Raw genomic sequence first — 28000 nt, 5'->3', positions numbered from 1 at the left:
TTAATTAATAATTTAACGAAAGATAATATTTAGCGCGAAATCAATAAAAATCGCGTACCGAGTTCTGGTGTATAATATTTTATATATAAAAAGCTATGCCCCGTGTCAATATTGAAACAAGTTTATCTGAAGTTTACAGCGGAATCAAGAAACCGCAATACAGATCGGACGCGAAACGGACGCGGAGCGATATTTCGGCTGGTTACGCGCGCGATGTATTATAACTCAATTTACATTTCCGATCAGCGATTAAACCATCGAGAGTGCGAGACACCGGTTTTTTAAGGCCGAGATATGGTTTGCTTTACATCATCGCCAGCTCTATAATAATATACACACATGCCGATGCTCCAGACCGATCTCGCTCTCGTTCGTTTACGTGACTCTCACGTACGATAGAATTACGGCGATTGTAAGTGGCCGCAGGCACAGGCGACACAGTGGAGCGGCGAGTCAGGCTTGGGCACTATAGGCAGTAACAGTCTGCACGCCGCATGCGAGCCCATGGGATCGAGGAGCGAGCTAAATGTCACGAAGCGATTTTTGTCTCCGTTTCGATTTCTGTAATAACGTTCAAAGCAGGTGAGAATCAATTGTTTTTGCATGTAATACATAACGAGTGATTCAATGATAGAGAAAAAAAGACAAGGAAAAAGACAGTGAGATTACGATGTGCAGTGCAGTGCAGTGCGGCGCGCTACAAGTGGGTGTAACTCTCTCGCGAACGCAGCATATATATTTCGCTCTGTGGCAACGTAGGTGTCGGTTTATAATCTCTGTCGTGGACCTTCGCCTGTATATATGTGTGCATAGCGGTGGACGGACGAGTTCCTACTCCTCTTTCAGCTCGCTCTTCGTATATTCTTCAGTCGCTGCGAATAAGGCAATATTATATCCACTCGCACGACGCGAGAGTGTCGCCTTTCGCGAGCTAAATTGATGATTCAATTCGTGTGTCTGGATGGCTCGAGCGATGAAGTCACTATTTTTCTGAAAAAAAAAACTAAAAAAAAAAAAACAAACAAAATGAAACAAAGCAAGTGACCATCGAACATTTCATGAATCCTTGCTCGACATGCGTGAGAAAAGCGCACCATAAACGCTAATTGTCGGTATCCGTTCGATTACATAAATAATAATCTCGTGCACTCTGCTTTACCAGTTTACGTTTTCTATTGGTATCTTTGACTTTTCTCATGTATAGTTCTTGAAAATTTGCATGCATACGCCCATATTAGTTTTCAAATCGAGTTCACCTTCGATGCGTAAAATGTAATTTGATCGGTAAAAATAAATAATAATATTGTTTTCGTACGGTGTTGGTGGACTGTGCCGATTTCTCAGTAAATCAAGTATCGCATCAGCAGCATTATCTCGATCGATTAGGCGCTATCTGTTTCCCATAAGTCATTATTGCTTTCCACGCTACGACTGCAGCTGTGGTGGACTCAGCTCAGCCGATCTTCGCGGCACACCTTATAGACAATCGCCCGCGCACTTATCGCCCGCATAAATTAATAGATACGCTGAAATAATAGGCCCTCGGCGTAGCTGAGCTCTAGATACATTATACAAACGTATAGGAGCAGCAGAGCACAGCTTTACATCTATTTTTTTTTATAAACTTACGTTTATTTCATGAAATAAATTGTGATACAGAAAGGTATAAACATATTTAAAAGACTTATCAGCTTTTATACATGTTATGTTATACACAGAATGATCATTGACTGATGCTCGCTGTCTTATAATGCTTGCTGTCTCATAAACAGCTTTACATTTATGATTTTATAATTGTCCGGTTGGCTCGCGAATGGGGGCTGCTGCCGCCGCCGCCGCGTGTGCAGTCGATAGCGCTGAATTAGTAATGCGTATGGCGATCATACAAACTGCGAAAATCATACACATATCAGCGCGTACGCGGGTCTGGCAGGGCTTGGAGTGTTAGTGTCAGATCGATATTACTCGTGAAGCGGTTAAAGAGCGGCTGTCTTAGAGCGAGCGCGCGAGGACCGATAATTTGTCATTTTTCACTTTTTTTCCCCGGTCGAGTGTGTACACACCTCTATTGTATGTGCAGTGAGCTACATTGGCAAACGAAGCGAATTGTTTCCGCGAGTCGCGTGTTTGCGAGCCACTTTCTTCTGTTATGATTCCCAATGGACGCGAGAGTACGTCGCCGCTGCACTCAGCTTGATGAATTTCTAATGTATACCGACTTGTTTGCAGATAGAGATCGATAAAGAGGGGCCGCCGCCGATCGGCGATCACAAGTTCACAGGACACCGAGAACGGAGAAAAATGAAGTCGCCGAGCGTCGGCGAGACGTGGGAGATGAGGTCACGGGAGCCCTACGCGAGACTCTTGAAAGCCATGCAGGACAGGCGTCTGGCGAATTTCAAAGCGATGATCCGAAAAGGACTGGCGGAGCGTCCAGTCACGATCGATGTCAATTATCTCATACCCGACACGACGAACAAGCGACTCCTCGACAAAGCCGCCGCGGAGAATCTGCCGGACTTCGTGGAGTCTCTGCTGGGCTTCGGCGCGGATCCGAACCTGGTGAATCCGGAACTGGACCGAGCGCCGATTCACTTCGCCGCCGAGAACGGCAGCGACTCGGCTCTGGCGGTGCTGCTCAAGGCCAAGGGAATCCAGCCGAACCTCGAGGCTCCCGCGGGACAGACGGCCCTGCACTACGCGGTCCGCGCCAACTCGGAGCGCTGCGTCGAGCTGCTGATCGAGGCCCAGGCAACTCCCAATATACCCAACGTCAAGGGTCTGACGGCCTTGCACATGGCGGCCCAATTGGCCAGAGAGAATATGGTGCGTTTCATGATCGAACACGCGGCCTATCTCGACATCGACACCTACAAGTGAGTATTACCAAAGCGTATACGGTGAAACGATCGCTTGGCCGATTTTTGACGATTCTGATCTCGCGAGATAGGGAGCCACGACGAAAGGAGACGGCTCGCGCGACCATCGAGCGTCAATTCCCCGACATAAAACTGCCGAACGCCACGACGTCCGATCCGTCGCGCGCGCTCTTCCACTACCTGACGGCCAACGACCCGGCCAACTTCGAACGCACCCTCGAGACCATCGAGGGCACGCCCGAGGGAGTCTTCGAGCTGCTGAAGAAGGCGACGATGCGAGGTCTGACCGGACCGCTGGACCAACTGCTGCATCGATTCGCGCCCGGCCCCGCCGAGCTGGCGGCTCTGGCCGAGCTGGCCATTAAGCACGCCTGGCCGGAGGTGCTGGACCGGCTGCTCAAGCTCGGGGCGCGAGAGTTCGCCGATCAGCTGCTGATGCCCGCCAGTCAGGCGCTCTGCACGAGACTCGAGCCCAGACCAGCGCAGGATCACGACGCCGCTGCGCCGCGTTTCCGATGCCTCGAGCTCGTTCTCGAGCAGGAAAACGTCGATGTACGCCAACAGGACGGTACGTAAAACTCTACTTTTTTCTTCTTGCCATTGCGAGAAAATATATTTCTGACGATAAAATCATTGCGATAATTTGCAGACAAAGGCAATAGTCCGCTGCATTACGCGACGCGTGCCTCGAGCGACCAAGGGGTGCAACTGTTGCTGGAAAAGGGCGCCTACATCGGCCACAGAAACGTTTTCGGCGAGTCGGTACTGGACGAGCTGAAAGTGGAGCAGCTGGAGAAGAGATTCAACGAGTGCCTCGAAAGCTCCAAGGAGGATACCGAGGATTTCGAAATAGTAATAGACTACAGGAACCTTGTACCGCACGGTACACACTGCCTCAACAAAGATGACTACGACATCAAAGACTTGAAAGAATCGCAGCAAAATAGTCACATGTTGCAGGATACGTTGTCGGAGCAATTGTCGTCGGAAACCGACGTCTGCATGTACCTGTCCGAGCGCAAAAACTTGCGTCATTTGCTCACGCATCCTTTGTTGGCGTCCTTCCTCCAGCTCAAGTACCAGCGCGTCAGACATCTGATATACATCAACCTTTTTTTCTACCTTGTGTATTTTGTTTCTTTGTTTTCATTCATTTGGGTCACGGGGAACGAAGAAACTCCATCGTTAAATGGTAAAGAGCTCGATGTTATTATTGATTACGTTATCATCTTATAACAATTTTTTAATAAAAATATGTCTGTTTTTGGTAGCTACATCCACCTCGAACGAACCAGATAATTTACAGTACAGTCATCCATTGCTCAGTACGTTATTTGGATTGTCCCTGTGTTACCTCATCGTTCGCGAAACTTTGCAGTTTGTTTCGTCGCCGTTGCAGTATCTAACGACAGTAACAAATTGGCTGGAGTTGACGTTGGTGGGTGCGAGCATCGCTCTGTTACTGGGCGGAGGGCCAGAGATATCCGCTGTAGCGATCCTGCTTTCCACGTGGGAGCTGGTACTGCTCATATCTCCGCATCCTCGCAGCCTCCTATCCAGCAACCTCGAGATGTTCAAGACTGTCACGGCCAACTTCACAAAGTTCCTTCTTCTGTACATTCTCCTTCTCATGGCATTCGCAATGGCATTTTTCCAACTGTTCCGCAGCCAGGACGACAGCTTTGCCACCGCCGACTCGGCGCTTTTCAGGACGATCGTCATGTTCACGGGCGAGTTCGACGCGACCGGGCTGCCGTTTTCCAATTCACCGTTCAGCCGATTCGTGTTCGTTAGCTTCATCTTTTTCGCGGTCATCATTCTGTTGAACATCTTCACCGGCGTGGCGGTCAACGACGCGGCCGAGATACTTGCCGAAGCCGAGATCGTCGGCCTGGTGGCGCGTACCCGCGTGCTCGCCTACGTGGATCAAGTGGCCGTCGGCGGACCCCCGGCCAAACCTGCCAATTGTTGCTGTTGCTGCTATCGCCCAGAGGGTCTGGCCAGGTTGGGTCTGTTTCGTCGATTGATCCGTCGAGTGCTGCTGTTCCCTTGTCTGCCTCAGGCGAAGATAAGCGTGCAACCGTTCAACGAGTCGAAGATCAGAGCCCATGGCATGACGTCGAGCATGGGTCGCATGGAACCGATGGTGGTGCGCCGAGCCAAGGAGATCCTAGCGGATCGAGAAAATACCTCGGCTTACGACCGGATGGTGAGTCAGGTGAAAAGCCTCGAGCACATTATCGGTCATCGTCTCGGCGACATCGAGAAAGCTCTGAACTCTCTCGCTGCCACTGTCAATAGTCAAACGCCTTCGCGGTCTGCCAGTCCTTCACAAGATGCTTGAATCGCTCTCGATAATAAGTTTAGGTTTACTTTACGATTTTAAATTAATCAAAAAACGATTTATTGTATATAAAAAAGTAATATATTGTTTTTCACTTTGTATGAATGAACATATTTTAAACTGACGAACGGATCTTATCCTTCAAATTTTTGTCACCCAGATGTCTCTTGCGATCTTTTCTTGCTATCTCTCTGCATGAGAATTTGAGTATAATACAGGTTGAAGTCCAGACTACGAAAAAAATTTTTTCGATGGTTAAAAAAACACTCGACTTTTGCAGCGTATTGAATGAAAAAAAACAACTTACCGACAAACTACGTTCAATAGTTTTTCGTTACTGTTGTCGCATCCTAAATCACATATTCGATTTAGAAGCCGAATTAATACTTCCGTAAATTGTTTGTCTAAAGTCATAATTCTGTCGATGAAATTCACACCGTCGGCACTTGAATTTCCGCTGCATTCCGCCTAAAGAATAAAATGACTTAACTTTTTGCATTCAATGCCAAGCAATAATTGTATATGTTTTAAAACATTCAGTACGAAGAAAAAATGATTTAAAAATGAATAGTAACATGAACGTGCATCAAAAAATTCGGTAAAAATTAAGATCAATTGAAAAATGTATGACATTAGTTACTTGAACAAAAAATTTTTTGTAAAAATGATTAGAAATTTAAATATATAAATTATGCTAAAATGCTTTGGGGTCTGCAGCTGTGGAGTATCAATATTGCAGCAGCTTGATCAAACGGCTGAAGAAGCGGTTCTTTGAATGACTCCCAAGCTTGAATGGCAAAAACCAATGAATTGAAATAGTAATGAACTATAGAAACCTCTTGGATCACGGTACTCAGGGTCTCGAAATTATCGCTAAATGATTTTGGGATAAACACACTACGTAAAAAACAAATTCCTCGAAAAAATGGAACAAACTACTCCACGTTGTATTACAGAAAAATTACTGTTTCCTGGTTGGAAAAAGATTACTGCGGCTATAAATGTCCATATAAAGATACTCGAACTTTTTATTAGTTCTCCTAATAAATATACTTCAATCGGTCACAGACAATTTAAAAAAACTGCCTTATTAAAATACTGAAATTTTCAAATTAAATTTCCATGCAATTAGATTTAAATTATGATTTTATGATTAAAGACAATTAATTATAACTCATCTTTTGACTGCGTTCACAATTTCATGTAATACTAAACTTAGATATTGTTATTTAATCAAAAATTATAAAAGAATTACTACTTTTTTTTACAAAAATGAACCAAGTTCAGGTTTTATAGATGATTGTACCTAAGCTTTATGATAGTGCTCAGAAAGCATTGATGACTTTCTTTGATTTATATTAAATTTTTTATTTAGAATTAAAGTTAAAATCTATGTTTTGAGATATGAAATTATATTTCAATTGATGTTTGAAAATAATGCATGCTGAGGTAATATAAATCTTTCTGTTGAATAAATTAGAAACCAACTAAAAACAATACTATTTGTGAACAAAAAATATGGAGTCCATTTAATATTACGAAAGCAAGCAGTGGTACTAAACTATATTACTTGAATTAATTTTCAAGATTACAATTTCTCATAATCATTCTGAACCTCTTAAAATACCTCTGGTTCAAAGATGTCATCTTGACAGCTTCCAATCATCGATCTCAATTCAGCATCAATGAAGTAACGGCTCATACGCTTTATGTGAGTATAATGCCATTAATTATAAGCAAAGATTCATATTCAAATTTCTCAAGCCATATCAATTTACATCGCTTTTCCAAGATCGCAAAAATGTATACCAATATAAAAAAGTTAGTTCAATTTACCTGCATAAATTTGCAAAATTCAATGCACACTGAACAAACTCCAGTAATACATTCTAAAAGTTCGTGATCCATCAACATACATTCCTTTAGGTAACTGTCTTGTAAATCTTGATGAACTCGTAAAACTTCGTCGATATTACTGACCTAAAAAGATATTTTAATATTAGTTTAGTTTGGAATAATTTTATAAATAAATTAAATCATTTACCTTGCTCATTTTGTTCAAAAACATTAACCAATTTGGCTCAATAACTTCAACCATCATATAATACTCTAGATGCTGAATACAATCTAACATACGCTGACGTAACGAGAACGCTTGTCTGTAAGTCATCGCAGCTTCATGAGTGAAAGTTTTAGCAATTTTATTGCTAATCCAAACTCTTGAATAATATATTAATTTCAGTAAAGTGGTAGGCGATCATTATTATTGAAGGATAAATTAATAAAATACCTGCATAATAATCTTTCAACGTGCTTACAATAAAATAAATGCCTGAATAGCATTTGATAACATGCAATGGCTTTTCTGTTGATAACTAATGAAACTGGCCATTTTACATCATAGTTAAAAACAAATGCTTCCATCCCACTAACAGTTTTATCAGCTTGAGCACAATATTCTATGAAACAAAATTTTCATAACATAATTATTTTATCAAGGACAGCATATACTTATAGTTCCTATTTGCCATATGACAGTACCTTTTTCTTCATTAGTTTGAATTGTTAAAATTCTGAACATTTGATATTGTAGACCATAAGGCAATAGTTCAGGTTTCAAGTCATCTTTATATGGATCAGAGTCAGCAGTAGACATTCTTAATGCCACTTCCAGAAGAGATGATAATCTATGAGTCACAATATCATACATATTTTTACTGAGTTCAGGCTCACAAAGATTCATGAATTGAACTACGAAATCCCCTTGAGCTAACAAAAAGTAATTTTTGACACTTCGTAATCTTCCCATCAAATCATTTTCTTGAATTAAAACTTCAAGTAAAGTTCTAGCTGCTTCAGAATAAGCTCTATCAATAGCAGAAATAAATTTCTGATCCCTGTGTTGATAAACTAGAGGTTCTTGCTTTCCCCATTGGACAGTTTTACCTATGAACATTTCATTTTATAATATTTAAATTTTTCATGTTTACTAAGATTAAACTATATGAAAGCTGTGTTTCTCACCGCATTGTCTAATGACATTGAAATATTTTCCTGTTCTCAAAATTGTTTGATCGTGTTCGCTAAGAAAAACAGGAATTCTTTCAGGCCTCATGCTATATCTTTTTTCCCAATAATCAGCAGAATAATCCATTGGTAATTCTTCTTTTTGAATTAATTCATTATCTTCAACGAAAAACTGAAAATATAAAGAAGTAAATTAAATGTTCAATTTTATTAGAATTACCATGTCTAACATACTTCTTGATATGGATCATATATGACACCTTTGTAAACCCATTTTTCCAAAGTTTGCATGTAAGGTACACTAGCTGCTTTTATCAAAAATAAGCACAATTCTTTACACTTGGCTTCTCCGCTCATATTATTAATTTGTTCATGCAGCAGACTTAAAACTTTGCCACCTTTTGCATTTGCCTGTAAAAATAGAATAAGATAATAATTTGAAAATTTTCTTGCATAAAAGTCTTAGTTATTGAAAATTCTCAATACCTTAAAAATAGTAGAAGTTATCTGATTCAATATTGACATGGTTGTCAGAGTAGGTTGAATGTAAAACCATAATTTTTGTAAATTTAACTTTCCTCTGAGATGTTCAATTTCTAATTGTACAACAAATAACTATCATAACAAATTATTATATTAGTCAATTAACTTATAATTTGATTAAATTATTAATGCAACATTATTTTGTACCAAATAATCTCTGAGTAAAGAACTTAATGCTCCTCTTAAAGCATGATTTACTTGTCCATCATCGGGTAACATTTTTTCTTCTACAAATCTGACTGTCATGGAATAGTGAGAAGCAAGTGGAAGAATCTGTTCTGTTAGTTGTTTGAATGAAACACCTGTAATTAAAGTAAAATTTAAGTAAATCAGTAATTAAACATTGAATTTGTTTTAAAAATGCTTCTCCATAAAAGTTTAAATAAAAAAATTAATTACCAAATTTTTTAATATTATAAATAACATTCTAACGCATATTAAATTATCAAGTTATAAACTCACCAACATCTGGAGATATTTTAAAAGTTACAGGTCCATATGGGTGGCTTGGAGTTTCAGAAACAATGTAAGACCCATCTATTCCCTTTAAACATTGCAATGTATCCCATAAAAGAACTGATTCTTGTGAAATACTTGGGACCACTTCTATAATTTTTAGGATTAATTTTATTCTTTAATAAATTGTGAGAGTAATTGAAAAAATGTGATTAAATACTTTGCAGTTGCAGAGCAGGAGATTCTGTTTGAAAATTCCACGATAATCTTGGCCTTTCACTGGACCAAGTATGTTTCATATGACTAATATCGCGTTCTGTATTGACAGGGCATAGTTGTTTGTTTAATTTCTTCTCACCCTCATGAGCTGCTTTGATTACATTTTTAAATATCTGAAAATTAATTTCATGTTTATTTGGAAATTGTAAGTTTATATGTAAGACATGAAAATCAAACTTTTGGTAAATCTTCATTTGTAATAGTTGTGCTTGAAGTTGTTACTGGTGCTAAGGATGAAGTTTTATTCAAATAACTCTTGAGCTCTCTGTCTACTGATATGAATTCCAATAATTGCATAAAAGGACCTAACATGTCCACTCTAAAATAATCAACAAAAATGTTACAAATTTTTGTTTAAAATGCCAAGTTACTGATTGAAAATAAACCTTACTTCTTGGATTTAAGTTCCTCATATTTTTTTATGAATAATTCTGCATTTGGTGAATTTTTAGCTAATTGTCTAACACAGCTTTGTGTAGCTACTGAATTTAATGTGACAACATTCGTTGCAGAGCCTTCCTTTTGCAACTTCTCTACATGTTTTTCGGGTGCAGAAGATGAACTGAAATGTCAAAAAATATTTTTTCACTGCTTATACAAAATAAATTCAATTATTAATTTACCCCAGCAAGTCGATTAGTTCCACAACCAAATGGTGAAGCTTGAATTCACTCATTATTCCAAAATTTGTATACAATATGAGTTAAACTAATAAAAATTCGAACTTTTTTTATGTATCTAGATTGTAACACTTGGTAACAAAACACATTTTTCTTAGATTTAGAAGTATGTTATGTTCAATGAGATCACATGCACCAAACATTGACTTGTTTATTTACACGCACTTAGCAAGCAGCCATCCTTTGCTTTGACGCAGAATTTGTAAAGATGAGCGATAATGTATTTGGATTGGTATTTGCAAAAGGTTATGACGCAAAATTTGGCGGGACTCTTGATAATTCTTCTCATCGGATGCAGTTTATTCAAAATAACCATTCGGTAGTAGTAATTTATTGATGATTAATTATGAAAACAACAAATTAGCGTTTAAAAATGAGCATTATACGTGGGCGTGTGTGATACACGACGTATAAGTAATCTATCAATGCCTGATGTCCATATCGGCATAGATCCCCGAAAGAATATTATTAATATTTAAATTGTTAATCTCTTTTGAAATGTTACACATAAAACTGAAACAACTTTTATAAATTTTTTTAAAGGTAATTTTCAGTTAACTATCTATTAACTTTTCATTTATATTCGAAACAAAGTGTATTCATCTTCAAGAATTTTATTTATATAAATTAAAAATCCTTCATAATACCATCAAAAATTCTAATTGGAAATCAAAATAAGAAGTTGGTTGATGAAAATGTAATTGGTACTATTTACAATTTATTGTGTTGTTTATTGAATTCTATATTTTCTTTGAAAAAACAGAGCTCAACCTTGTAGTAAAACGATGTGTGCATGTGATTCAATTCAAGGTTGCAGAATGTAGATTGTAGATATTCCTATATTTCATTGCAGCATAATTGCATAAAAACAAAATTTACAAATTCCTATATCAATTACTTACCATAATTTTAATAAAAAATTTTTGATATACAAAAGAATTTTTTAATTAATGCAGAACAGGGTTGAAGATTTAAAGACATTTGGTTGATTATTCAGTTTTCTATATTTTACATGAATGACATTATATTTTAGATTATAATCGTTTGATTTGTATGATATGTGATAGTATTTCGCAGATTCGTGATCATTTAATAGATGCAGCTTACAGATATTTGCAGAAAATTTTTGATTTGAAATAAAGTTACAAAAGAGCACTTTATAACTTTTCCTTGAAAACTTTTTATTGAAAAAAGATTTTAAGGATAAAAATCTCAATTGAATTGCATGCAAGTTAATATTAAGTTCTAAAACAAAATATATTCATTAGACTCTATTTTCTTGAATAAAGTCAATGTGGACATGACTTTACAGTTCTGTAAAAAACTATAGTCAATATATTTAGATTAAATGTTTTGCTTTTGCTTTATATGTATCTGTAGATCAATGCATTGATACATCAATATGAAAATATAGAAGACATTTCATTTCTAAATAAATTTTATAACTATAAAACAATTATAAGTTATAACGATATGAAGTATTCAGAATTTCTTTAGTTCTATAATATTTGTGCACAGTATAGTTTTTCCAAATTTTTACTTGTGTAATACTGTTTGTTTTACTTACTATTAATAGCAAATATTAAATTTTTCTTTTGTTGTTTTGACTAGGCACCATTAATTATCTTCTAAGCATAATTTTTCCTCAAAAGATTAACTTTGTATCTAAAGAGCTGAAGATTTTATATTGGCCCCTTCACTTATATTTTTATCGATTTTTTCACAACTACGAAGTTTCTTTTAAAGCTATGAGTGTAAATATTATTACACTATTTGTCTAATAATTGCTAGCTACATTGGTAAAAAAAACAGCTTACTTTTAACAATTGAACAAAATGATTCTAAAAAATCATATTACAATGAAGCTTAATAATAATTAAATTAAACAATTAAAATTTATGTCAGAAGTATATGACAGTACCTTATCAAAGATTTTTAGCTAGATAAATTTTATTATAAAAAACTAGTTTTTCAACAATATTTGAAACACATGCATACTGACTACAGAATTGACTAATAAGTATTTTTAAACAAATTAAGTATCAGACTTGAATAATAGGTTTGATTTCCTTATTTACAACATAAAATTTATGTTTTTTTCCAAACAACCCCCATATCACCGCAACATTTTCAATGATTAAATTGAAAGGAATAGTGGATAAAGCTCCACAAATGCACAATAAAAATCGAGTCATTCCAAAGCGATACATAGAAAATGACTTTAAAACTCCGAACACATACATGTAAATATTTACAGCGCCAATAAATGTACATACACAGTCCATGATAATTGGACATGTAATGGGACAAAGACCAGCAAGAATAATATTGGATGTAGATAATGGCATTGTGACCCATGAGTAACAAGATATTGCAAGTAATATCTTATTTTTCAGAGGAATTGCCTTTGAATGGACCACAAGTAATATACCTTGAACCCATCGTTTACGTTGTTGAACAAAATCCCATAATGTAAAGGGTGATTTTTCCCACATTTCTCCTTCGATAAAATTAAAGCTATATCCTTGAGAAAATGCTTTCATAGCAAAATAACAATCTTCTGCAACTGACCCATCTAATCCATTGTCAAATGATACTTGTCTTTCAGCACCCATCTAAAAATAATTATTTAATTTAAAATGAGGTGAATATTTGGTAAAAGATTGGTACTTTTATAAATTTTACATACTTGTGTTACTACATATGAACCTTTCATACTAAATAATGGTTTATGAAATAAAGTAAATTGTAATCTAAGTTTTCCCATATCATCTGCGACTCGAAAACTATCAGCTAAAGTTGTCAACCAATTAACCACTTGCTCATTACCATAAGTAATAAGACCTTGACCAAATTGATGTTTTCCATCAAGAATAAAGTTTACTATTCCTCTAATAGAGTTTTCTGTTAATAAAGTTTCCTCGTCAAGATGGACAATCCAGTCATTGTCAGCTAACTCATTAACAGAATCTTCTAAGCAGTATTGAAGCGCTCTTGCTTTAAAAAGTGCTCCACTGCTTGTCTGATAACTAGATGGTACAACAATTTCTCTTATTCTTCTGTGAGCAACTAAACCAATTGGTTTGTCGCTTACTACTTCAATTTGAAAATTTTCCAAACCAGCATCAATGCATTTATTTAAATTTTTGTTTACATTATCTTTTACGAGTTGAGGATAATCTCCACGTGTCACTATTCTTATAGACATAAAAGGCGCTAATAGAGGTGAACCTTTAAGTTCCACTTTATCAGGAAAAGCATTATATATAGTTAATCCAAAAAAGTTAAATAAAACTTGTGGTAAAGAGAGCAAGGTCAAAGTTCTCAGTAGATAAAGTGTGAATGCACCAACAAATCCATAAACTGCCCAAGGATCGAGTGTGTCTTCTTCTCTTGGCCCCCATTTCAGAACTCCAGATATATATTCAAATATTATTATGACTGTTGCCAATAAAACACAGTGCAAGGTGTGTTTTGTCCAGCTGTTAAGCATCATAACTGAAAAAATTATAAGCAATCTGAAGTCAAATTCAATTACAATTTAATGTGTACTATGTGTCATAGTTGTATGTATTGATTACACTCGCAGGGATGTAATAATTATTTTCAGTTTATTTCCAAGTCAACTTTGAAAATATTTATCAAGCGTATGAGGAATGGTCAGTAAAATATACTAAAATAAATCAAACCTTTGTTAATGTAAGACTGCTTGACAACTCAAATTTTACTTTATCAAGGTGAGTCATGAAAGCGTTCTCTACACATTTAATCTTCTATCCTTCCAGAGATGGCCTATGACAATGCCTTGGCTACTTAAATGCGATAAAATTATTAACTTATCACAAGAGTACAGTAAAACGTAAATTAAAGCTCATGATTAGATTCCACTTCCTCGCTCTTTATGATACAAGAACGGAAAAAAATTCGGTCGTTTATTATGATTCGAAACAGCTAATAGGAAGTATATATAGCCTAGCTACCAGCGAGCTAGACACAATCAGATGTTATCGCGACATATCAGGTGAAAAAGACCAGTATCAACTGATAAAGGCACACGCGCGACTTCGATTGTATACCTGTGCAAAAAGCTCATTTAGGTATATAGCCTATAAGTGGGTCTGGTTATTCTAGGGGAAAAATGGTGCTCGATATAGGATTAATCGAAGTAATATATTTTAAAGACCACTTTTGAAATAATTATTTTACTGAAAATTTACCTTATTCACTGAAATTTGTGACTTTTATCACTTTCATAAAAAAAAAATCTTCTACTACTACATAAATAATTTACAAATAACGAAAAAAATTGAAATTAATTTATTTTTGAAAACAGAGTTTATGATTAATTTCGACCTGTTTCTTTTGCATTCTGACAAGTGCAGTAAACACTCTACAATGCAGCAAGCATATTGCAGAAATGCTTCGACCCTTTACTTCATATGATCACGCAGCACGCTCAAGCGCAATTGAAGTTTGAATTTGAGCCATCTGCATTCTGCCATCCTCATTCTTCACGCGTGTCGCTGTCTGTGTTCAGTGTTGTTGTTGACTGTCGACAGTTTTATATCAAACGCGACACCGATTGGATTTTAAAACAATTTGTTTCTGTTTGCGGCTATAAACATGGCTGTTCCTCCTGCATCTTTATCTTCGAGAAATAAAAAATACTTCCTTGGTGTCCCAGCTCCATTGGGATATGTAGCTGGTGTTGGTCGAGGGTACAGTATTTTTTTTAAACATGCATAACCTCAACGTAAAGCTAGCCCAAAAATCAAATTTTCAATCCTTTTTTTTGACATTTTTATTTACTAAATATATTTTCTCTAAAAAACTCTATGATGCTCTATAATATATCAAAATCAAGGTTGCTATAGAACCTTTTACTGAAACAATCTATTGTGGTTCAGTTAGTCAAGTGAATTAGTTCCAGTTTCAGGAAACAAGTTGGAAAATTTTACTTTTGGCTAACTTTGCCATCTTCTTAATCTATTTTGATCGTGTACAAAAGCTATAACTATTGAATAAATTTTCAGAGCCACTGGATTTACGACTCGATCTGATATTGGACCCGCTCGTGATGCTAATGATGTTTCGTAAGTGTTTTTCTATTGACGTAAGTGAGTTTCTATAGACATTTATTGCTTAATTTATGATTTTCATTTTATAGAGATGACAGACATGCTCCACCAACTAAAAGAGCAAAAAAAAAAGAAGAAGAGGAAGAAGATGAGGAGGATCTTAACGACTCTAATTATGATGAATTCTCTGGATATGGAGGATCACTATTCAGCAAAGTAAGTTTTAAAAATGCTTTTTGAATCAAGCACTCTACTATTATTAATGATATTCGAATAGATGCATATTTTTTCTAGGATCCCTATGACAAAGACGATGAAGAGGCTGATGCAATATATGAAGCTATAGATAAACGTATGGATGAAAAACGAAAAGATTACAGAGAAAGAAGATTACGAGAGGAGTTAGAACGCTACAGACAGGAAAGACCCAAAATCCAACAGCAATTTTCTGATTTAAAGAGAGATTTAGCTAGTGTTTCAGAAAGTGAATGGAGAAATGTGCCTGAAGTGGGTGATGCTAGAAACAGAAAACAAAGAAATCCAAGAGCTGAAAAATTCACACCTCTTCCAGATTCAGTATTAGCTAGAAATTTAGGAGGAGAAACAGCCACTACTATTGATCCATCAAGTGGTCTAGCGTCAATGTTACCTGGTGTGGCTACACCAGGAATGCTTACTCCAACAGGAGACTTGGATTTGAGAAAAATTGGTCAAGCTAGAAATAATTTGATGAATGTGAAATTGAGACAAGTTTCAGATTCTGTTGAAGGACAAACTGTTGTAGATCCCAAAGGTTATCTAACTGATCTTCAAAGTATGATACCTACTTATGGTGGAGATATCAAGTGAGTAACTTAACATTACATTCAATTTAAAAAGTAAATTCACAATGAGCTGGATGCTTATATATTTTCTTTTCTATTCTTTCAGTGATATTAAAAAAGCTAGATTGCTTCTCAAATCCGTGAGAGAAACAAATCCCAATCATCCACCAGCGTGGATAGCATCAGCTAGATTAGAAGAAGTGGTAGGAAAGGTTCAGGCTGCAAGAAATTTGATCATGAAAGGCTGCGAAGTAAATCCTTCATCCGAAGATCTGTGGCTTGAAGCTGCTAGACTACAACCACCTGATACAGCAAAAGCTGTCATAGCTCAAGCTGTGAAGCATATTGCCACGTCGGTAAGGATTTGGATAAAAGCAGCAGATTTAGAAACAGAGACAAAAGCTAAAAAAAAAGTTTATAGAAAAGCCTTAGAACAAATACCAAACTCTGTCAGACTTTGGAAGGCTGCTGTAGAACTAGAGGAACCAGAAGATGCGCGCATTTTGTTAAGTCGAGCTGTTGAATGTTGTCCCACTAATGTTGATCTATGGTTGGCACTGGCAAGACTTGAAACTTATGAAAATGCAAGAAAAGTATTAAATAAGGCAAGAGAAAATATTCCTACTGATAGACAAATTTGGACAACAGCTGCTAAATTAGAAGAAGCTAATGGCAATAAGCACATGGTGGAAAAAATTATTGAAAGAGCTATCTCTTCTTTGAGTGCTAATGGAGTAGAAATAAACAGAGAGCACTGGTTTAAGGAAGCTATGGAAGCCGAAAAAGCGGGTGCTGTTTACTGCTGTCAAGTTATAATTAAATCAGTTATAAGTTATGGAGTTGAAGAGGAAGATAGAAAGCACACATGGATGGAAGATGCTGAACAGGTAATTGCTTTTTGTTTGATTAATCTAATGAAAGTTTTAAATAAATCACTAAAATAAAACTGTATAATTAACATTTTTTTTAAATATATTACAGTGTGCTGATCAGGGAGCTCTTGAGTGTGCAAGGGCAGTATATGCCTATGCTTTGAGTGCATTTCCAAGTAAGAAATCTATTTGGCTCAGAGCGGCATACTTTGAAAAAAAGTACGGAACAAGAGAATCATTGGAATCATTGCTGCAAAGAGCAGTTGCTCATTGTCCTAAAAGTGAAGTACTTTGGCTTATGGGAGCTAAATCAAAATGGATGGCTGTAAGTTTATATTTATTTTTAAAATTGATTTTTTGAAGACAATAAGTTAACTCTTTAATTTTTTTATCAGGGTGATGTACCAGCTGCTAGAGGTATCTTATCGTTAGCTTTTCAAGCTAATCCAAATTCCGAAAATATTTGGTTGGCTGCTGTCAAACTTGAATCAGAAAACTCTGAGTATGAAAGGGCGAGACGATTGCTTGCAAAAGCCAGAGCTTCTGCGCCAACACCTCGAGTGATGATGAAAAGCGCGAAATTAGAATGGGCTCTAAATAATAACGAAGATGCTTTGAAACTATTAAAAGAAGCTATAGAAAGTTTTGAAGATTTTCCAAAACTTTGGTTGATGAAAGGTCAAATTGAACAGCAGCTTGGAAAAATTGACAAAGCCATTGAAACCTACAATCAAGGAGTAAGTTATTAGTAAAAACAATCATATTTTTACATTTTTAATTTCAATCTTCAATTAATAAAGTCATCAAAATAAGTTCATTTTTAATTAAAAATATATAAATTTTTTTCAGCTTAAAAAATGTCCAACTTCAATTCCTATGTGGAAACTATTGGCACAATTAGAAATCAAACGAAAACAAATTACCAAGGCTCGTTCAGTCTTAGAAAAAGCAAGATTGCGCAACCCTAAAAACGCCGAACTTTGGCTTGAGGCCATAAGAATAGAATTAAACATAGGCGGAAATCGTGAAATGGCCAATACTCTAATGGCCAAAGCTCTTCAGGAATGTCCGAATTCAGGAATACTGTGGGCTGAATCTATATTTATGGAGCCCAGACCTCAAAGGAGAACAAAGAGTGTAGACGCGTGTAAAAAATGTGAACATGATCCACACGTACTTCTAGCTATAGCAAAGTGAGTACCGATTTTTTTTCAATTTCATTCGTTTCATTTAATAATATTCCTGACAAAATATAACAATTTTTTTCAGAATGCTCTGGTGCGATCCTAATAAAATAAGTAAATGTCGCGATTGGTTCAACAAAACAGTTAAAATAGATCCAGATTTAGGTGATGCTTGGGCATATTTTTATAAATTTGAACTTTTGAATGGTACTGAAGAACAACAGGCAGACGTTAAGAAACGATGCGTCGCAGCTGAACCTCATCATGGTGAAAATTGGTGCAAGGTGTCAAAAGATATAAGGAACTGGTGTCTTGGCATTGAACAAATTTTATTATTAGTAGCTAAAGATCTGCCGATTCCTATTTAAATTAAATTTTTACCGAAATACTTGATTTGTTTCAGTTAGTAAATATTTAACTAAGTATTATTGTGCTTAGTTATTAGATCATAAATATGAAAAAAATACAAAAAAGAAAAAAAAAAGATCATAAATATATAAATTTATATATAATCAACATGAAAACTGCTCGTTAATTGAATACAAACCTACCTGAACAATAACATAACTATACATTTTTAATAATCAATTTTTAACAAACCTCTAGACAAAATGTAATTTTAGTCTTTTTAATCGTTTGAATCTATCAAGATGAGCGTATCTCGAGCATCATTCAAGAATAGTGGCTCCTAAGCGCGGGAAAATAGAAAAAAGGAAAAATCGTGCAGAGCAGCGGTTATTACACATCAAAATCAATCATTCAATATTTAACTCGTACTCGTAAAAAAACTTGGTTTCGTTAACGATCGCGTCGACTAGACAATCGACGATTATGCACGTGTTGGAGCTTCGATAAAGCAGGTCGCCGAGTCGCGCGACGCGCAGCGAGGACGGAGTCGATACACTATATACATACGATATATCGTTGTCCGATTGTGTGCACCCACCGACTCCACGCGTTCTGGCGCAGGAGCAGTTGGCCGCGGGTCGCTCGCCGAGTCGGCGGCGCATTATTACTGGCCAATCTCGCGAGTTCCTCCTCGCAAGTCCGAGCGCGGCCGGTCGCATGCACCGCAGCGCTTCGCACGCAGCGAGACCGTCCAGGGGGTCGGCGGCGAAGGTCAGACAATCGATGGAAACCGCTTTGGCTTGGACGTCGCCAGCTCTAGTGGTCAGTAACGTGACAATTTTTTGAACTTTACAGGCCCGATGATTTTTGTTGTCGCTGTTTGGTTTTTCATCGCGAGTATCGAAATTTAGAATGTTCACGAGTCGCGAAAGTTTGGTTTCGACCACTAGCGGTTGGATCATTTGGCCCATTCCGTTGACAAAGACGCTAGCTTCGAAACAGATTGTGCGCGTGCCGGACGCGAGCATATAATGCGCGTTTATTTGGGAGGAGAAAGGCAGTTGCGAGCATCGGCCATCGACTACTCCGCACACGCCTGACAGATAGTCCATTTGAGAGCGAGCATGGCGCGACGAATAAGTGCATACACACAGCTCAATCGATGATGAGTTTGCACTGGCCTTACTTATATGCATTAGCCGCGTGCGCGCGACCACAAACCTACTTTTTATCTCTTACACTTGCACTTATGCTCCGGTGCACAATTATTATTTTTTCTATATGTACTAGGCCGAATCGTTCATTGCTTTAGCGCGTTGTTTCGTTAAAAGTTGAGATAAAGCTGATAATGTTCCCCCAGAGATATTCTCGTTTTCATTTAAATTTAAATTGTAGCGCTAAAATTGAATGATACACGATAAATAAATGGCAATTTGAAACGTCGCTTACAAAACTCGATGATTGCTCAATGTAATTTTCACGCAACTTTGACGTCTAACTGTCGTCAGTTTAATGAAAATTATAGATAAGTCATTGTCATTGATTGATCAATGAAATGTCTTTTGTAGACGACGAATGATCGTCATTGCCGGGCAATTTTTTATTATGAATAGGTTTTTATATTTTTGAATTTTATCCTATATTTTATATATGCGTAGCTATAAAACTATCCGATTTTTACATTGATCGCAATTTTTATAATTCTTATGCAGTCAAATCTTTTAATTACGAACAACTGAGCAATGTCAGGTTTGCGCAATGATTGTATGGTACATACTCGTTGGTTTCCAACAATTTTGAATTAATTGCAGGAATAGTAAAGGTGCATCGTCACATTTTATAAATTGTACATTGAGCTTGCTTAGATATTCGATAATTTTCACAAGTTGAAATCATTATTACACGCTACAAAAACGACTCGATTCATTATTAAATATTTGCTTTTACGAAAATAAAATATAAATCTTGTTTTGACTTAAGATAACGATTTTACATGTAAGTATTAATTTGTTGTATTTTCAAGCAAAAAACAACTCATTAAAAGGCTATTCGACTTTTAAAAAATTTCGTGTAGCATTATTAAAAATCGATGTGGAACGTAATGCAAAAGTCTTCGAAAGCTTTCGAAATAGTCAAGTTGAGGAGACATAAATGTCAGTGGGGTTCTCCAGCGATACGAGTGTGCAAACGTCTCGACAATTTGTTTTTTTTGTTTTTTTTACAGCTGCGCAACGTTGGCCCGAAATTGGTACCTTTTTTCAAGAGCGTCGGCATCTACTTCGTCCTGGTATCCGATCAGCCGTGCATCCTCACGGTCTGCTTCAAATGCTTACCGATCATAAGCTTGATTGCCTTTATCCTGTTGCACGGCATCGACTATTCCCAAGAGTGAGCTTGAATTATTTATAAATAAAAATTTCCCATTAGATTTAGCTTTAACTTGAATTCTGCTTAACGATTTTACAAATTTTGATTTTTTCTTTGCAAGGCGTGCCTTCAGTCAGAGAATTTTGACGGGCCTAGTTTTCAGCTGCCTGGGGGATGCACTGCTCGTTTGGCCCAGCTGCTTTGTCTTTGGCATGATTATGTTCGCCGTAGCACAAATAATGTACACCACCGCATTTGGCTTTAAACCCCTCAACGCTAAGCTTGGTGCTTTTCTGTATCTTCTTTGCGCCATAAGTAATGACTAAAAATACTTACATAGATTTATGATTATGATATTGATATTTTTATCAGTTGTTGTATTTGATCCAATTTTTCTAGTCATTTTCACACTCATGCCCGGTCTGAATGGTGTCTTAAAAATAGGCGTTCCTGTCTACACGCTTTTATTAGGTACCATGTCCTGGAGGGCCATCTCTAGGGTACAATTTTTCGAGGTATAATCAATGAAAATCTAGTCGATATGATTGATTTTTAAAATTTTTGAAGTAAAGATTTTAAATGAACCATTTATTACCTCTAAAAATAAATAATTTATAGGGTCAGTGGACATGGAACCGATTATGCTGTTGCATCGGTAGCATATGCTTTGTCATTTCGGATACTATGATAGGTTTTCATCATTTTTACAGCCCTGTGCCTTATCCTCAAGTGAGTTTAAAAAGCTTAAAGCCATCAATTTCTGATATAATAAGAAAACAATTACTACAATATTTTCAACTTTTTAGATCACTATCATGTTGACGTATTATGCGGCGCAACTCGGCATAGCTTTGAGCGCAGTTGAATCCAAACGCGTCAAGGACTCAGTCGTCAAGTGAAAAAAAAATCGACACTGAAAAATAAAATTTTTATACAATGATCTTAAATTATTATAACTTACATGTGATATAACCCATCTTGAGTCAATTGGATTGCAATATGTAATCAAATTCATGGTACAACTAGTTTTTTCTACTGTAACTGTTTATGTTCCAAAAATGGTTGCCAATACATTCCGTTAAAATTAATTAATTTCATAGTTATGAAAATGAAACGTAATTCAACTGATTTTGCAATTGAATTGCAATTTTGTGGCTTAAAAAAATGAAAGAAACAAAAATCGAGAAAATTACAAATATATTTCAAATGACATTTAGTTTTTAAGTACTGTTAATGTTTTAGAACTTTATCATATACCAGTAGTTCATCTGTATTCATTTCTTAACAAAGAAATTAAATGTAACTGTAATGGTATAACTATGATTTGATTGGAAAAATAAAAAAGCCAATGTTGATGTTGAGTTTGATAACGGTATTTTATACAAAAAATAAACATCTATTACGATTATACAAGACATTTTTTACAAGCATACTTTACAAAAAATATTGAGAGATTTATAAATCTGTGTAAAATCTGTGCGTTAATTTATTTGAGATACGTTTAATACTGGTAGTGTACATATTATTAAAAATATATATATGATACTCTTAATCATTGTATCATTACATTAGACAAAACATTTACGAAAACCGGCTTTTGTTACATTATTCACGAAACAATTTGGTACGTTAAAGATTATTGTACATAAATTAAATTCAACAAATATGTATATTTTGGATGATATACTTTTAATCCACTTATATGGGAAAGGATAATTATTTGTGATGTGAAATATTCACAAGACTTGCAGATGAAATGTTTCGAAAATTGAAGTTATCATGAAGCTTGCATCGATTTTTGCTATAAATTGAAAAAAAAATTTAAATGTACTGTAATAACGGTTTTCCCACTCATCATCAAAAACACAATAAATTATAATTCAACGAAAAAAATGCAGCAACTAATGTTGTATATTTTTTTTTCATCACTAATTTTTGAACTTTTAATTTTGTTTCATTTCATTGTATTCAATGAAATTTATACTTTTTTGGAAGACCTAGTAATACGCTTGGTCAAAGCGGGTGGTTCGGTTTCAGAATCTTTTTTCTTCAAATTAATTTTTTTTGTTGATTTAGCCTTCTCTTTTTTAGCAGTAGTTTCAGAGGGCTCTGCTGCTGCAAGTTTCTCAGCAGGTTTTCTTCTACTAGACCGAACTTTGCTTTCAAATTCTTCATCATCACTTGATTCAACGTGTTTTTTTGCATTTGCACTTTTCAAAAGACCAGCTTTTGTTTTAGAGATTTTGTTCTTTTTATTTGCATTCTTACTCAACATTTCTGAATCTTCTTCGTCTTCAGAAAGTTTTCTTTTTTGTGACTTACTTACACTTCTAGATTTTTTTTCTTCAATTAAATTTTCTTCATCGTTTGTCTGCGTTGTTTCAACAGCTTCACTGCTTGCAGTTTTATTCGTTTTGTTTCTTGAATTTAGACTCTTAACTGGTTTTTTCTTTTCAACAGAAATTTTTTTAATTTTACTTTCAACTGTGACATCATCGTCGTCGTCGTCGTCGTCTTCAACGGGTAATTTCCTCTTTCTTGATTTATTTTTTGAGGAATTTTTTTCAATTTTTGAAGATTCTGATTCATCAGAATCATTAACTGCTTCACCATCTTCAGAGTTATCATCGACTGGTGTTGCATCAGTTTTGGAAGCGGCGATAGACGATGTTTTTTTCTTCTGTTCCTTTTCATTATTTTCCTTAATTAACTTTTGATTTGCTGTTTTCTTACTAGCATGTGAATCTTGTTTTATAGAACATTCTTCACTATTGTTTTCCGCTAATTTTTTATCTGCTTTTGTTAATTTAACAACGGGTTTCTTTTTGTCAGTAATAGCAAACTTTTTTATTACTTTAGTTTTATCCTTGACTGCAACAGTATCCTCATCATCCTTAAAATTATATTTTGCTGCTAATTTTCTTTTGATAAGTACACCTTTTATTAATTTTTTCCAATTATCATAAATTCTTTTCAATCGCTTTTCTTCAGCTCTTTTTTTCGATTCAATCTGATCTTCTTCCCAAGCATGTCTTAAAGTATCTTCATACTCTTGACAAACAACGTATCCTTCAAAAGCAGGTAAAGCTCCTCTGCATCCAAAATTAAAGCCAGTACATGCTGGAGCACAATCGATGTTTAATTTTCGTGCGACGCGATTTAATGCTGGAACTATAAATTGAAACATTATATTTTATAATTCAAGTCCAAGATAATAATATTTTAATAATTGTTAAAAAATACTCACGATTAATATACACGCATCCTTTAGGAAGCATGCACATTTTAAACAAATCAACGTTTCCATATTCATTACGAGGAACTTTACCATCTTTAGCTTCAGGAGGAACATAAGGAGTAGTTTGCCATTTTCCAAATAATTCTAATGGTTGGTCTTTGATCTTCATACCTGATAACTTGATGAATTAAAGTGATAAAATCAGTACTTTTGCCTGATGTTTCATTTGAACATTAAAATTATTATTATTTCAAAATACCTTATCATACTTTGGCATAGATTTGACAATTTTGTAAGCTTCTTGAGCTGGTTTGACAACTCTGGCTCTTTTTACCCAAGTTTCTCTTGAATAAAGAGTATGTACACAATGTCTAGAATAAATGGCCTCGCCAGTTTTTAAATGTCCAAGAGGTACACAATCAGGTGGGTAAAGAGCTTCAAATTTCAATAAATGTCTAGCTATGACATACAAAGGATGTCCTTTACAAGCACTTAGTGTTGTTGGAAGGGGCTGCTCTAATTCTCTAAAACAGAAAAAATTTAATCAATAATAAAATTTTAACTTCAATGAAATTATTATACTTGAATCAAACTACATACTTTTGCAACAGTTGGTCATCTTCTGCCCTAGACATGGCAGTTTTCTTCTCTTTCCAATATGACAATGTATCGCTCCACCACTTTTCTTCTACTCTTTTCTTTCTTGTATCTGTGAGCCAATGAGGACAATACCTCCTGGTAACATCTTTTATGGTGTTCGATGAATTATATGCTATTATGTACAAAACTGGACTAGCTGCTTTTTTCTAAAAAATTACAACATTGATTAGAATTAGAACCTTTTTAATACATTTTTTTCTATATAATACTCACATAGATGGTATTAACACAATCTACACTTTGATCTGGGAGATTTACACTTATCCATCTTTCTTCAGATTCTACATATACCTCTATCCAGATATTGAATGAATTGGGAACTGATTCTTCATCATCAGTTGATAATACTTTAGCTTCATTTTTTACTCTATCAGCAAGTTTTGCAGCAATACTAAGATTATGTTTATTTACAGGTTTCTTTTTTGGTTTTTTCTCAACATAATCTTCATCTGTAGAAAATTCACTATCAGAATCTTTTTTGGAACGTTTATGTTTGAAATGCTTTGAAGATTTCTGAGCAAGAGCTGTTGAATCTGGTTTATAATCATCTTCTGAATCTTCACTATCTTCGTTGTCATCTTTTTTGATAGATTTTGAAGTTGTAGCTTTAGCCTCAGCTTTACCTTTATTTTTTAAAGTAGCAGCTGCTTTTTTTCTAGCTTCCATGAGTACTGCAGCTCGACTATTTTCATAAACATTTTTTGGTAAAGTTTTTTTTGGACTTTTAACTTTCTCATTTGCAGATGAATCTTTTTTTGAAGTTTTGAGTTTATTTTTCGGATTCCCTTTTGTAGAATTTTTCTTTTCAGTTGATTTAGAATTATCTTTTTCTTCATTTTGAGGAATTTTAAATAGTTGATCTGCTGTTGGTTTTAGTGGTGGCGGTTGTAAAGATATAACCAAACGGCAATTTATTCCCATTCCTCTAAGTGTACAAATATACAATATAACAAGTTCTATATAATTGTGGATTTTTTTTTCTTTTATTTTTTGTAAAAGGAGATCTATTGTAATGGTTTCAGATTTGTGGAGAGCAAAAATTTTGAAACGCCCATAAAACCATTTTGTAAATTTGTCAAGATATTTTAAATCAACTTTACTTTTAGGATAGTCATTTTGTGAAACTAATGACAGACATGCTTCTAGCAGTGCAGAATCATTAGCCAACTTATTTAGATAAAATCCATGAGTCAACCAACTGAGTAAACCCACTTTATGTACATATACTTGAGTTTGTCTGATTCTTTGATTAATTTTACTTTGAAGAACTTTTTGCAAATCTTGTTGTTTCTTTTTTTTCCTGTCAAACATAACAACACTTTCTCCTGGCAGATGAACTTGCACACCTTTTTGAGGAATAACATATTCTTCCTGATCTTTTTCTTTTGTCCCTAAGATTTTATGTTCTTCAGTTTTATCTTCTTTTGAGGAAGTCGTTGACGTTTCTCCTTGTAACAGAAGATTCGCGATTTCCTGAGACAAATCATGTTTTTTCGGCGAACTAGGACTTTTCTTCGGAGATTTAGAGGTGCTTTCTTGATGCTTATCAGTGGGGGCAAGCAAGAGATGAGAACTCTGAGCATCGTTCAGATTTTTCAGTACCTGCGATAGAAGCTCACTCGAACTGACGTTATCATTGCAATAGTCAAACTCATCGTCGGAATTATCTGAGTGTTCAATTACTGGCGCGGCTTTGGCTTTCTTAGGGTTAGGTTTTTCGTTGGTACTTTTGAAAAAAGTCGAATCGAGATCAATTTTATCTGCTGGAACGAGAAAATCACTACTACTGTCGGAACCACTGTCATCCTCGGAAAGTTGACTCATTTTTGTTGTCAATGTCACTCAACGTTTTAAAAATAATTTCGAGATTTATTCTTGAGTATGATGCATTATCCAATATTAGGTAAACAAGCTCGTAAACTTCTTGATTCGCGGGCCGGCTATCGCTCGAATTTGCAATAACCCATAGGTGCAGACTGCAGTGTTGTAGACTTGCAAGTGCTTTGCCAACAAGGGGCTGTCTATAATTATGAATATATGGCCTGAAGGATTTGTAAGGATACGCAAAAGTTTGAATTTTCACTCTAAATAAAATAATAGTTCATATTTATTACTCATTTTTCAAATTTTTTTTAGATTTGGATATTAGTTTTAAAGATATTATTTTTTTTCAGTGTCACGAAAAAAACACAACACGGAGATAATACAAAAAGCAATATCCCATTGAGTTGAAATGGTTTACCTGATTCTTTAGATAAAAGTTATGTAATGTCGTGTGAAGTCATTATTACAATGGACAAAAAATTTAGCCGTCATAAGTAATGAATCGAAAAATATTCATACTTATCCTTCGAACAATTAAATATTTTGGACAAAGCTTAGTAAATTAAATAAGTGCAGCATGCAGTCAAACATAATTTTACATCTTCATTTGACTAACAATTCATTTGATTGATTTGATCCGAGTTGAACACAGTAATAGATCTTGATCAATGAATTTTTATTACTCTTACGAAAATTTATTCTTATTACGTACGAATTGATAAAAGAACATCATTGATAATTTTTGATTATATATTCAACGTACGTTTTTCAGAAAATAAATGACCTTTTCAAAAAGATCATCAACTCGGCCAGATGAGAGAATTTGCATAAGTAATATTTTTACGTCAATGTCGTTGCCCTCGCTTAATTTTATCCATTGCTCTACTCAGATCAGCTACATTTGACGATATTCTTGAAGAGGTCGTGATAGCTATTATGTAGAGTAAAGAAAGGTACTATAATGAATCCTCAATCCTCATCTCAACTCAATCTCAATTATCTAGAAATTTATCGCGCAATATCGTAATCATCTTCAAATTAATGCTTGCAGCTTACATTAAATTCAAAATTTGTAGCTTATTTCGATTTAAATGGCTTAGAAGTTGAGTCATCTCTAAACTTAAACAGTATTGACTCGACTGTTTACATCAAAATGACACCTATCGTTAATTAGTAAAAGATTTATTTAATATTGTTGTTTGCGAAATATAATATTTTCTTTCACTATCAAATTTTATTATCTCAAGCAGTTTTTTTTTGGAAATTTGTTAAAAAAAAAAAAAATTTGAAACGTTATTAAAAAACTTATTCGAGTATTACATATCCTTAAAAGGCTTGTATGCTTCCTTATAAATCGATTCGGCGTCCAGGCTGAAATCTATAGAAGTAAACTGCAA

General features: G+C 35.2%; 6 protein-coding genes across 8 annotated transcripts; 3 read left to right on the top strand and 3 right to left on the bottom strand.

Moving 5' to 3' along the window:
* Positions 1-27: 27 nt before the first annotated feature.
* Positions 28-5246, top strand: LOC106650764 (transient receptor potential cation channel protein painless-like). The gene is made up of 5 exons (XM_023462394.1): positions 28-582; positions 2230-2876; positions 2951-3447; positions 3529-4071; positions 4151-5246. The coding sequence occupies exons 2-5, from the start codon at positions 2302-2304 to the stop codon at positions 5221-5223; spliced, it is 2688 nt and encodes an 895-aa protein (XP_023318162.1). The 5' UTR covers positions 28-582; positions 2230-2301; the 3' UTR covers positions 5224-5246.
* A 34-nt stretch (positions 5247-5280) lies between these two features.
* On the bottom strand, positions 5281-10401 carry LOC106650826 (gamma-tubulin complex component 2-like). 2 transcript variants are annotated; one of them, XM_014369045.2, is made up of 16 exons: positions 10152-10204; positions 9920-10090; positions 9706-9847; positions 9470-9641; positions 9256-9399; positions 8941-9095; positions 8737-8865; positions 8485-8661; positions 8248-8422; positions 7765-8169; positions 7514-7682; positions 7268-7442; positions 7060-7203; positions 6851-6928; positions 5531-5691; positions 5281-5454 (listed from the first exon to the last, which is right to left on the bottom strand). In XM_014369045.2, exons 1-16 carry the CDS (start codon positions 10202-10204, stop codon positions 5376-5378), a joined length of 2529 nt encoding a protein of 842 aa, XP_014224531.1. In that variant the 3' UTR covers positions 5281-5375. The 2 variants fall into 2 exon arrangements, with proteins under 2 accessions (XP_014224531.1, XP_014224533.1); XM_014369047.2 differs by lacking the exon at positions 6851-6928 and having other exon boundaries at positions 10152-10401.
* Positions 10402-11240: 839 nt separating this feature from the next.
* LOC106650972 (beta-1,4-mannosyltransferase egh) lies at positions 11241-14271 on the bottom strand. The gene is made up of 3 exons (XM_014369289.2): positions 13898-14271; positions 12898-13706; positions 11241-12823 (listed from the first exon to the last, which is right to left on the bottom strand). The coding sequence occupies exons 2-3, from the start codon at positions 13702-13704 to the stop codon at positions 12251-12253; spliced, it is 1380 nt and encodes a 459-aa protein (XP_014224775.1). The 5' UTR covers positions 13705-13706; positions 13898-14271; the 3' UTR covers positions 11241-12250.
* A 68-nt stretch (positions 14272-14339) lies between these two features.
* On the top strand, positions 14340-18679 carry LOC106650971 (pre-mRNA-processing factor 6). 2 transcript variants are annotated; one of them, XM_014369287.2, is made up of 9 exons: positions 14340-14926; positions 15242-15301; positions 15376-15502; positions 15581-16131; positions 16217-16997; positions 17092-17307; positions 17378-17719; positions 17832-18175; positions 18252-18678. In XM_014369287.2, the coding sequence occupies exons 1-9, from the start codon at positions 14832-14834 to the stop codon at positions 18532-18534; spliced, it is 2799 nt and encodes a 932-aa protein (XP_014224773.1). In that variant the 5' UTR covers positions 14340-14831; the 3' UTR covers positions 18535-18678. The 2 variants fall into 2 exon arrangements, with proteins under 2 accessions (XP_014224773.1, XP_014224774.1); XM_014369288.2 differs by lacking the exons at positions 14340-14926; positions 15242-15301 and having other exon boundaries at positions 15420-15502; positions 15564-16131; positions 18252-18679.
* A 477-nt stretch (positions 18680-19156) lies between these two features.
* On the top strand, positions 19157-22774 carry LOC106650974 (lysoplasmalogenase-like protein TMEM86A). Its single transcript, XM_014369292.2, has 6 exons — positions 19157-19336; positions 20739-20902; positions 21003-21196; positions 21281-21396; positions 21500-21610; positions 21688-22774. The coding sequence occupies exons 1-6, from the start codon at positions 19232-19234 to the stop codon at positions 21778-21780; spliced, it is 783 nt and encodes a 260-aa protein (XP_014224778.1). The 5' UTR covers positions 19157-19231; the 3' UTR covers positions 21781-22774.
* LOC106650973 (DNA repair protein complementing XP-C cells homolog) lies at positions 22242-26730 on the bottom strand. The gene is made up of 5 exons (XM_014369291.2): positions 24993-26730; positions 24720-24925; positions 24379-24643; positions 24129-24297; positions 22242-24052 (listed from the first exon to the last, which is right to left on the bottom strand). Exons 1-5 carry the CDS (start codon positions 26601-26603, stop codon positions 22860-22862), a joined length of 3444 nt encoding a protein of 1147 aa, XP_014224777.1. The 5' UTR covers positions 26604-26730; the 3' UTR covers positions 22242-22859.
* Positions 26731-28000: the final 1270 nt, after the last annotated feature.

The sequence above is a fragment of the Trichogramma pretiosum genome, unplaced genomic scaffold, assembly GCF_000599845.2.
Source record: "Trichogramma pretiosum strain Unisexual culture from Peru unplaced genomic scaffold, Tpre_2.0 scaffold3, whole genome shotgun sequence".
Taxonomy (NCBI): domain Eukaryota; kingdom Metazoa; phylum Arthropoda; class Insecta; order Hymenoptera; family Trichogrammatidae; genus Trichogramma; species Trichogramma pretiosum.
The sequence above is the reverse complement of the archived record's forward strand: the minus strand, read 5'-3'. Positions and strand labels throughout refer to the sequence as shown.